Below are 12,262 nucleotides of genomic sequence, written 5' to 3'. Positions count from 1 at the left end.
CTACAACCTCCCTCATTACCAACTATACTAACACTGCTCCGAATTGTAAGAGTGGTTCTATCCAACCGGCGACAGCGTTGAGATCGACTGTTGTAAGTAATACTGAGGGTATTGGTAAACAAGGGTCAAACAAATCGATTAAGCATCAAGGGCCGGCATTACACCTGCCTCCAGATGCTTGTCCCTTTGTTTTGGTTCTTGCAGGTGTACCACAGCTGAGGGAGAGCCAGGGGGAATCTTGGGTGCAATTAAGAAACAAATGCATAGATTGGCTGACTAAACATAAAGGCGTTGGTTATGATATCTCTAGAGAGATTTTATCGGCACGTAGGGTGTCGTGGATTGGTCCTTTAACTAAAGATAAAGAGGGCGACTGCATAGTTCTTAATTTTCAGAACCCAGGGACTGTGAGAAACCTTCTACATAGAAACAGTAATTGTTCTGCCATTTCTACTGTTGTAACCATGCTACCCCTGAGTTATTTCTACAGACAAATGGCAAGACACCCACGGCCTCCTCCTGTGCAATTTTTACCACAACCATTACCTCAACCAATGCACTTTCACCCTTCACCTATGTACTTTCAGCCATCGTCAATGCAATTCCAACCGGCCCCATTTCCTCTTAATATGTTCAATAGATTTGCACCTTTGTCGGATTTAGATTTGCAAGATTGACCATCTTTGCCTAACCCTGTTGTACCATCTCTGTCGCCAACTTCTGAATCTCAGGTTGTTCCCCAATATTTGCCTCAACCTTTGCCTCAACCGGTTACGAGTCAAAAAATTTTGATTTTAGAAAGAAAGACCCTTGATTCTGAATTATCTGTTGTAAGTTGGAATATAGCAGGTCTAAAATCGAAATTAAAAATTCCAGAATGGCTAAACTGGGTTGAAAATAATTGCGATATATTGATGCTGCAAGAAACTTGGTGTATAATGTCACCACCAATGGAGGGCTTCTGTTGTTACAATTTAAAAGCTACCCCCTCCCATATGGGTAGGCCTAGTGGGGGTCTATCCATTTGGTCCAAAATAAAACCTGGGGTCCAAACCAAATTGCTCCCTACTTTAGGTAAATGTTTTATGGCTATTAAGTATTTTAATAGATTGAAATTGTGCATTATTAACTTTTACAATAATGATTTTGTAACTCACCCTAATGATAATTTTATCTCATTGTTTGCATTCATTGATGACATTATGGAAAGGCATAAGTATGGGCCTTTTGATGGTATTTGCATCGGAGGGGACTTTAATGCCCATATATATCGTAGCAGCCCACCATGTAAAAACGGTGAGGAGTTGAAAAATCTTTTAGCCTCCCGTGACTTACTAAATGCACTGGAAATCGTGGGTTCAAGTATTGATAGCATAACAACCCTTACCTTTGTGGGTCATGGTTGTGCATCCACAATAGATTATATATTTACATGCCCATCATTAAGTGACATCATTTTAAAAGCAGAAGTCATCTGTTCTGCTTATAGCGACCACTATCCAATTAGAATATATTTACATAATCCGCAGACCATGAAGGTTGCAGCAAAATTAGAGAGTGGGCCAAAAAATCTGTCTTTATCTACCGATAGACTAAGACTAGTGTGGAAAGGGGTAGACAATAAAGATATTCTAGCTAGAGTAATTAGAAAACATCCCGTGGTAGTAGAGACTTGCTTGTCATACTCGAGCCCCTGTGATGTTGTAGTAGAGGCATTTGGCAATTTATGTGGAGCCATTAAAAAAGAATCTTCTAAACCGGCTAGGCAGAATATAGTTCAAGGTCCACGCTGGTTTGACTCTTCCTGCTCCAAGGCCAATAGGGACTTGAGGGCTGCCCTAAAAACCAACCCTAGGGATGTCCCATTGGTAAGAGATTTAAGATCAAAATATAAAATTGCCCTATACACCAGATCTGAGGCTTTGGTGATTAACCATTGGGAATCTCTTACACGCACCGCCACGCTAAAGGATACAGTTGGCTTTTGGAGAGAAGTGAAGTCCCTAAGATCTTTTGGCTCTAGCTTCAACCCAATTAACTGCAACATAACCGGTGATGCCTGGGTCGAGCACTTTTCCCAAATTTATGCTATATCAGTTACCTCTCTAGTTATTGCCCCCCTACCCAATAGTGCTGAACCTTTGACCTTTTCACTAACGGAGGTCGAGGAAGCTATAATTGATAGTGCAAGTAACAAAGCACCTGGCCCCGATGGTCTCTCTATCGATCAGATTAAATCAGAAATTAATTTCTGGGCCCCTCTTCTATGCAACCTATTTAATAACCTGTGTGAAAACTCATTTCCTGAATCCTGGTCGAACAGTGTTATCGTACCAATCTTTAAAAAAGGTGACAGGTCGGATCCTGCATGCTACCGCCCGATCTCACTGATCGATAACACGTTAAAGGTCCTTGGTAGGGTAATCTTTAAACGGATAAGGAACTGGGCTGAGGACAACAATGTTCTTCATTGTAGTCAACTGGGGTTTAGAAGCCATGTAGGCACAGTTGAACAGTGTCTAAATTTAAATTTGATTATGGCTAAATACATTATCGTTAAAAAATCCCCTCTTTATTTAGGTTTCATGGACCTGAGTTCCGCATTTGATTTTGTTAATCGTTCTAGGTTGTGGTCTCTTTTGCTTGATTATGGTTTGGATGACTCTCTGGTGTATTTTTTATCTGAGTTACACAGGGACTTAAAAGCAAGAGTACGGATAAATAATGACGGAGATCTGTCCAATGATGTTCTTATTAGCAGAGGAGTTAGACAGGGCTGCGTACTCGCCCCCCTGCTTTTTATTTTATATATCAATGGGTTGAGCAGCACTTTGAGTAAAATTGTTAAGGATGTTCCAATCATAAATGGCATCCCCATTACTACCCTACTCTATGCGGATGACGCAGTACTAATGGGGCGAACCCCGAATGCTTTACGCATTTTAATTTCGGGGTTTGTTGCGTTTATGTCCGATCTTGGTTTAAATACCAATTTTAAAAAATCCTTTATCATGAACTGCGGACCAAAAAAGTACAATATTACATCAATTAAATCTGGTAGCAATATTTTAAAATGCACTAGCACTTTTCCCTATTTAGGGTTACTCTTCTCTAACTCAGGTTCTTGGCAGCCGCATGCAGCTTATGCGAGAAATAAAATTGGCAAGTCAATTAATTCAATCTTATCCCTCCGACAACCGAAACTGGCAGATGTGGTAACACCCCTACTTAACATATATCGCACCCAATGGCGACCAACTGGGACATATGGAGCTGAAGTGTGGGGTTACTGCAAAAGCATGGGTCTTCAGTCTGAGGAAAATAGATTCTGTAGGAGGGTGCTGGGGGGAGTCCCCTGCGCCTCTACATTTATTTGTCATAACGAACTGAGACTGTCTTATATTGTTGACTTCATTAGGTATAGGCCTGCTCTCTTTTGGATCAAGGTATGGTTAAATCCAGCAGCGTCCTTAACGCGCAGTATAATATCTGACTGTTTGTTAAGTGATAGTTTCCACCACATACCTTGGTTCAATGCAGTCAAGGATAGCCTGCAGAGTGTGGGTCAGGGCTCCTTGTTTAGTTCCCCGAATTCTATTGTACCCGCCCATAAGCACAGTATTAAACGGGCTTTACTTGACTTATATAAAGAGGATCGCTTGAGATCTGAGTCTATTAAACTTGGTGTTATTAGATATCAGCTCATTATTGACCTAAGTTGTGATAATTTGATTAATCTGAATAATTTTTATAGATACTTGTCAATACCCATAGGAAAGTGGAATCGGAGCCTTTTGTTCAGGTTTCGGGATGGAAGCATAGTAAATTTGCTCAGCTTCCCCCTAGGCTACAATAAAAAATTGGAAGAATTGGACTGTCCCTGTTCTCAGGGCGGGAAACAAAGTCTATTGCACTATTTCTTCTTCTGTGGCTTTTATAAACTGTATACCTGTCAATATTTAAGGCCGACCCTTTGTAAATATAACCTCAGAGATTTTAATTTTGCTTTAAAATTTCTCCAAATGCTGCATACTGATGAAATTATATATACTGTAAGCTGCTTTATAAAAAGATGTGTGAAATCGAGGTCATGCATGGAGTTTGGATAATTGCTAACAGCACTATGGCATTGTTGCACTTTCTGCATTTAATTATTTTATCCTAATTGCCCATTGATTTAGTTGTATATCTATTTTGATATAAGTGACTATTTTGGGAGTACATAACCTGAATCTTATGTCTAAGTTGTTAATAGAATAATGTTTCTCCCTTTACTATCTTTTTGTACTGCATACTATGCTCTCCGCACTTTATGATATATGCTGCTTAATTGCTATTTTGATAAATTAGCTTATCTATATATGTTATAAACTGTTTTAATGCATTTTTACCTGTATGTACTTTTATGGATGTATTGTTAATCCGAATAAAGATCATTTGACTTGACTTGATATGGTTTACACAAAACTTGCTGCAATGAATATCGTTAGCTCATTAAAAGCCAATCCAATAAGTCACCATTCCTCATTTGACACCTGCATAATATTAAGTGGGCGATGCACCACAGTGGGTTGTTGCGCAAATCACATTAACATGTGTGCAACCTCTAAACCACATGTTCACATGCCATCATTGTGATTCTGCTTTTCGACATTTCATCATTTATCTATGAGTACAATATGTTTACACTGGTGGCCAAATTGATTATCCGGTTTTTAAAAAAATGGTGTACCATTTAATAGTCAGCATATTAGTAGAACAATTATTGCAAAGCTTCTTTTGGTAACAGGTAACACCGTTTCTTATTTTATTTGAAGGATGGCCTTTAATATCGATTGACTCTAAATTGAAAAATGTACTTCAAGAAGGATATGAGAGGCATCTGTAATAGCAACATGACACCATGAACATTTTGTGATTCATTCTCTAGCACACTTTTCTTCACCAAAACGTTTTTTTCAGTAGTTTTTGAGAGGAGATCACCCTTCAAAACTATCAATTGGATTTCCTAAATTTTAGATTATTATAATATTGAATGCTTCACATGACATATTGCCAGATAATGTTGTTTCCTTTGGAAAGTGCAGAAAATTGATTCTATTTCTCACATAGTTTTTAGCCATAGACCATGTGTATGTAATTAAATGCATTTCAAGATAAGAAATTAATTGACTAAGCCAACAAGGTTTTTACTAGCCATTCCTTGACAATGACATCATGCTTTTTAAACTCAAGTACAGATTCATGAAGATTTGCTTTATAGAAAATTATGCAATCCGGATTATAATCTCAGATTTCCATTAATTAACCTGTATTCCATTCACACAGTTTTGCTCTAAAGCAAATTTGATAATTACTAAAGCACATCTGTGATGCTTTTGAGCAAATCAAATGTAGAATCGAAATTTACATAGAACAAAACACAGTATAAATTCTTTATTCTCCCTGATGAGTGATAAAGTGCAGCAACAGCTGGGGCAATCTGTACAAACATTTTAAACAGAGTGAAAGCAAATCAACGTAAGTCTTGGAAATATTTAGATTTTCAACACCGATTCACCAGGCTTCAGAGTGGGGATTCTATTAATAGCAGACCCATTTACATAGGAAATCGGATGTTGACATCCATGGCAGGTGTGGACATACACATTTTAGAAAGGGTGAGTTCTATAAATCATTAATGCTCTATTGCTATAGCTTGATACAATTGATGATTAAACCCTGATCACATCCTAACTATCATAACACACACCAGAGAGCAGAAATTAAAGGCTAGTGGATTTCTGCAAAAATTGTGGCTATTTACTGCCATTATTTTCTCTAGGATTATGTACCACATGAGAAGTGCACATATTACTTTTATGAACAAGCACATCCATAACTACATTATTAATAAGACAATGGATTGTATTTTTAGTGTTAAACCTAAATGAATGTGTTTTTACCACCTAGAAAAAAAACCCTGAAGTTTTGGCTGTTGTAATCGCCAAGCGATCAATACAGCTCCATCTGCAGCTCAACATGGTGCTCTCTTTGATTCACAGGAAGGGGTCTTCAACAATAGTTACAATGTAAGCCAGGAATTAAGCACATCAGAAAAGTCCATCCATTTCACAATATAGAGCACTGCCCGCGCCAAGCCAGCAGAAACGTATGCGCTGAGAATTTGTGCATGGTCCACACAATTACATTATCTCTGCCATGAAAGGATTGTTGTCATGGCAACTGTCCCATTGCATTATTCTCAAAGCGTGCTACCTCCAGACATCTTTCAGGCAGCACATACACTTAACAAGGCAATTCCTGTAACGTTAGCAGTGCTTTCAGGAAATACATGTTTAAAATACAGGAGCCCATTTAGAGAGATCAGAGATTGACTTTTGCCAGCGGCTGCTTTGTCCTGTCCTAATGACACTGCTCATGCAAATCATTACACCTCATTTCATAAATTGGGAGATGCATGTGTATAAACAATTATTTAAATGTACACAACTTGCAATTATTTCCTGCAGAGGGTATGTCTAGCTCTACACTGTATAGTTCATCTAATTGAGCCGGAAGCAAACTTACCCATCAGGAAGTCAAAAACTGTCATGTCCATTATGTCCAGTAGTCTGGTCCCGCTGTCGTAGGGAGGCGTTTGCTTGACCTCTTCGCAGTAATCATGGTCTACTTCCCATCTGCAAAGACAACAAGAGCCTTCAGGCATTTATTTTACAGAATAGATATTATTACCTGCTAATGAACATTGCTTGAGAAGCCTCAGAGCTTTCAGATTTTAGTTGTTCTCGAAACAAAATAGCTAGATCACAAGCAGTGCATGGCAGGGGCACAAGTTATAGTTAGTTCATTGAAGTATAACGGGAATATCAGTCTTTTGTTGGATTTCTAAATGTTAGTTTTTAACCTATTTCACAACCAAACAACAAGGTTATTTTAACCTTTGTTTTTTCAGCGACTTTTTGGCTATTTTTTTAATGAAATGGAAGATCATAATACCATACCTAATTAATACCATACCTAATTATAACATTTTGCTTCAACCTTTGTTTTTCGAAGTGAATTTTTGGGGATTTTTGGTCATATATAGGAAGCACTCCAACTGCACACAGCCTTTGGCTGTGCACATCAAGGTATTTCCTAGGCCCACTCTCTGCAGATGGCCAACCCACAGAAGCCTGGCCTTCAGTGGCAGCTTGCTCCCCTCCCCCCTTCCTGCCTGCCTTTCTTACTCCATCTGTGTGCCCCTGCCCACTCCCTTCTGCCCTCCGTGATCTGATTGCTGCCCCTGCAGTCCTGCCCTGAATTGTCAACTTGCTGCCCTATGTTCTCTGTGAATGCCCTTGCCCCCTCCCTCCTGCCCACAGTTGTATGTTGCCCCTGCCCTTCATGGTGAGCTTGCTGCCTTGCCATTGCCCTGCATCCCTCCACCCTGGCCCCTGTTCTCCATTGTGTGCCCTGTCCTCTCCCTCTTGTGCTCCATTGTTCACAGGTGCGGCTGCACAAGCGGGCGAGAGGGTGGGGAAGTGGACAGACGACGAGATAGAGAAAGTCAAATAAAAAATAAATGAAACCACTTACCTTGCGCAAGGTGTTTTTTTTAAATATTACTTTCCCTATCCCGTCATCTGTCCACTTACCCCCCACTTGTCCCGCCCCGCTGCCTCACCACTGTTACGTGTGTTTGCCGCGCCTGACGGTTCATTGTGTTTCTGCTCTTCATGCGCCCACCCTCCATGTTTAGCTTGTAGCCCCAGGCTCCCTCCCACTGAACTCCATTCTCCCTGTCATTGCCTCTGCTTTCTTTCGCCATCCCAATGTGGTCTGTGTTGCTGCCCCTTCCAATGCCGGCCTGCCCTGAATAGTCATCTTGTTGCCCCTGCTGCCTCCCTTCTGTTCTCCGTGGTCAACTTACTGTCATTCCCATTTCAGCTTGCCCTCTGTGGTTAGCTTGCCACGCCTCGAAACCTCGCCACTTCTCTGTGTGCATGCATCTGTCCCCACCTTGCTGCCCTGTGTGATCTGTCCTGCTGCCACAGCTCCTGCTAGTCTGCCCTTCATGGTCAGCTTTTTGCCCCTGTTCCTGCCACTTGCTTGTCCTTATTAGCTTTATACAGGACTAACCATAATTTCTATGACAAAAGAACCCTCTCATTTTGTTACTTTCTAAAGGAAATACTTTAGGTTTTACACCTTTGATTCCATCAAGATCGTTTCAGGTGTGACACATTTTTGTCATGAACACAAATGTTAGTGCTCTAGTTGTTGTAGCACTGTGCAAAGCTGCATTAGCACGCAAGGAAGTGAATTTACAGACTACTGCTGGTGTTGAAAGTACATATTTCAGTCTGCATATCAGATTGTTTTACTGACATGAATGAAAAAAACATTTGAGAACTCTTCGAAAATGTGTCCGTATTTTAGCTTGCTAAAGCACTGACCATAATTTCCTTGACAAAATTAACCCCCTCATTTTGCTAATTTCTGAAGGAAATGCTTTTAAGATTTACAGCTTTGAAACCATCAAGATGTCTCCATGTCTGCTTCACTTCTGTCATAAATACAGCTATAGTTAGCACTATAGTTGGTCATTAGAACATTAAGGGAAGCTGCGGAGGAACACTGAGGAGTTAATTGACAGACTGCTGTTTTTGTTGGAGGTACATGTTTTTCTCAGAATGTCAGACTATTCTCACATGGCTGAGGGAGATTGTGAGACTTTATTGAAACTGTGCTCTCATTTTAGCTTCAGCAGTAGCTCGCATAACCTCTATCAGAAAATCATGGGAAAACAGTTTCCCTCAAGCATGGGTCATCAAATAACATCAGATGAACATTGTTCACTGGGTAAAATGACCACAGAACACACCGCAATTCCTAAAATTACTATGGTACCTCCAATAAATGATTTACATTATATACTTTTTGTGACTCTCAAAACCTGCCATTCACTACACTGCATTTCAATGGGGATCATGGCCTTGATTCCTGTAATGGCAGCCACAACAAAATGTCCATGCTTCGGCCCTCTAACTAAGAAGAGATCTCATCGGGCCCACCACCTGAGCCCGCTCTAGAGCGGTGGTGCGGCTGGTGACACCGTACCAGATGCTGACTCCAGGGGGTGCTGTGTTTGCAAGTTCATTTTGGTTTAAAAGCACCTGCTGCCATTTTACTTGCCTCCAGTAATTTCCAGGCAAGAATAAAAATGTCAAAATACTTCCGGTGATTAATGTTCTTGCTGGAGAGAGATCGGAGTTTTGTCTAGTTGAGGTTTGAATGATCATAAGATAGCACAGAAAATTAATATGCCTGCTGCAAAGAATGTGTACCATGCAGATCACAAAGTGTTTATAATGTAAATAGGTCAGTGGGTTAATCCTTTTGTTACTTCCATTTTATAAGTGAAAATGCTAATATAGAACAGTGAATTCACACTGCAAAGTATAAATCAGTGCATAAATTAATGTTGTAAAAAAGGGTACATTTAGGTAGAAATCAATTTGTCATATTAAAAAGAACCCCCAACTATGGTGTTCCGTTTTCAATTATGAGTTTGTGCTTCTCCAGACCATGCATTCTTAAACTATACTGCCTATCAGTATGGATGACATCACTCCTACACCTTCTAGTCCTCTGCTTTATGTAACATTTCCTATATGCGGATTTACACACCTTTGATTGATTGTCTCTGTGTAATGTGTGTGTGATGCAAAGTGGTCTGACACCCTACACTGGTAAGAGTGGTGCTATATAACTAATTAAATGCATCTGAAAGAGAGAGGTTATAGGGACTTGAGGGGCAATGTTAAAAGGTGGTGGTGAGAGAATTTGTGGTGCAGGTGGTCACCACCTCCGTCATGGATGGGGGGACGCCAAAAAACATTATCGCACTTGGCGTCACCAGCACTAAATCCAGCCCTGCCCACCACTGTTGCCCCTTGGGGTTCAGAGTGTATTCACCCCGGTCCTTTATATATTTCTTTAACTAATTTTCAGGCTGCAGTTACCATGTCTATAAATCCTCTAATGGCTGCCACACATACTGTTAGATTGGTAGACAGCCAATCAGGATTGGCTACTCCCCTTTAAAGTGGCCTATCAGAGCATATCTGGAGACCGACAGTCCAGATATATCTATTTTTAAACCCCCTTCAAGACCACCCAATCACCTCTATAAAATCAAAGTTTTCGAAAACAGCGGAACGGATTTACACCAAGAAACCAGGATATATATATATAGGGGTTGCTTTTACTCATTTCAGGTTGGCTTGAGTTGGTATTTTACCAATTCAAAGCTGTAATATTGTGCCTGGAGTGATAAATGGCTTTTGTTATTTTACAGCTCGGCAAGGACTGCACTGTACTAGTCCTATGCTTAAAGACTTTGTTGTTTAAATGGCAAAAGACTTTGCCATTTTCTATCTCGGCGTGGATAGCACTGTGCTAATCCTATGCTTAAAAACTTTGATAGAAAAACAGACATTTGAGGTGAGCAGATCTAGAGTGTCGCTGGTGTTGAGAGTGCTCTAACAGGAGCTGCTTTCCACCTAAACTGAGACCTACCCAGAGTTCTCTCCTTCTTTTTTGTATATATATATATATATATATATATATATATATATATATATATATATATATATATATATATATATATATATATATATATATGTGTGTGTGTGTATATATATATATATATATATATATATATATATATATATATATATATATATATACATGTATATCCTATTTTGATGTCCATGAACTAATCGGTTGATCATATGTTCAAAATACACGGAAGTGCTGCCGGAATGCTGAATGTTGATCAATGTGCAAGCCTAATCACATCCATTGCACCTGTAACTCGTTTTATTAAATCAAGATATCTTCCTCTCTCGTAAGTGCTGTCTGCTGTCTCTTCTTTTTGAAGAAATTTTAGATGGATATATATATATATATCCATCTATAATTGCATCAGCAACATGATGATAATAAAGAAAAAATATAATTATTAACAAATTCATTATCTCACCATTTTAAAGTGACATGCACTTAGATTGCATTAATCTCATAGGATATTCCATTCTAAGTAACTGCGGAGGTACTGTTATAAGGACACAAAGTCCAAATTACTGTAACTGAAATAGTTCTTACAACACTAATCAATAATCAATCACCGTTATAGAATTGTCAATCGCCATCAAAGTTATTCTGGAAAAGCAGACCTAAATATAACTACTCAGTGTATATATATATATATATATATATATATATATATATATATATATATATAGATAGATATAGATATATATATATACATAGACACATGTGGTGTAGTTCCCCAAGTCTAATCCTGGAATCCTGGATAATAATCATTGACATCTAATATTGTCCTAGTATTTATGAATTGCCCGTGTGAGTAGATATTGCAATGTCAATAAATATTATTATTTCAAAAGCCTCTGGAGACACATCAAGATTTCAATTTCAAATTAAAATGAACTTAAATCAAATTCAAAACAACTTTACAATTCTGCCCAAGTGGGCATGTATCTGCCACCGGTCAACAATATCAATCATGTAATATAAATAACCGCCTACATCCTCCATATCAATACAATCAAACCTACTGAGTACATTCAAACACCCGCAGTTCTTGTTTATTTCCATCCCAGCTCTTTTTTGGAGTGTTCAGATTATTTTTAATAAATATATTTTCAGGATTTTCAGTTAGTTGGGGTTTTACTGGTTTCCCACCCAAACTATCTCTTCCTAGTTCTTCAAAGGATTTTTCTATGATTCTGGCAAGTTCAATTGGTTGGTCTGCTATATCTGTTTCTTTCAATTTCTGGTGGATCGCCACAAATGCTGCTTCTCCATTTATGTTGGCTAATAATATAGCCGAGACCTGCTTGAAGTCTTTCAGTAATTTCATACCCAGAGTTAAAGCAGGTTCTGGACCGTATTCATTTTGAATCTGTCTTAGTACATCTGGTATTATCGCCATGGACGGAACACCATGTGTTTTTGTGTAAATGGAAGCAAAGACTGTGCCCCAAGTGTCACAGTCCTCCACATGTGGTGCGATCCCCATTGGAAGGCAGATAGTCAGAATTCTGTGTTTCTCAGTAGGGTAGTATCCGGAAACACTGCCTCTATTTGAGTTATTTTTTGTGCTAACCAGAATGGAATTTGTTCCCGTTTTGCGGGTACTTTACCCAGACATGATTGTATGTTCTGTGGTGTAATTTTGTTTGTGTTC

General features: G+C 39.1%; 1 protein-coding gene across 1 annotated transcript in view; it reads right to left on the bottom strand.

Annotated features, from left to right (window-relative positions):
* The window catches only part of FAM20C (FAM20C golgi associated secretory pathway kinase), a 327,251-nt gene that overhangs the window by 30,268 nt on the left and 284,721 nt on the right, over positions 1–12,262 (bottom strand). Inside the window, exon 7 of the mRNA XM_078664903.1 lies at positions 6,571–6,680. Within this exon, the coding sequence (XP_078521029.1) occupies positions 6,571–6,680 (110 nt within the window). The remainder of the gene's footprint in view (positions 1–6,570; positions 6,681–12,262) is intronic.

This window comes from Lissotriton helveticus, chromosome 10 (assembly GCF_964261635.1).
Source record: "Lissotriton helveticus chromosome 10, aLisHel1.1, whole genome shotgun sequence".
NCBI classification, from domain to species: domain Eukaryota; kingdom Metazoa; phylum Chordata; class Amphibia; order Caudata; family Salamandridae; genus Lissotriton; species Lissotriton helveticus.
The sequence above is the reverse complement of the archived record's forward strand: the minus strand, read 5'-3'. Positions and strand labels throughout refer to the sequence as shown.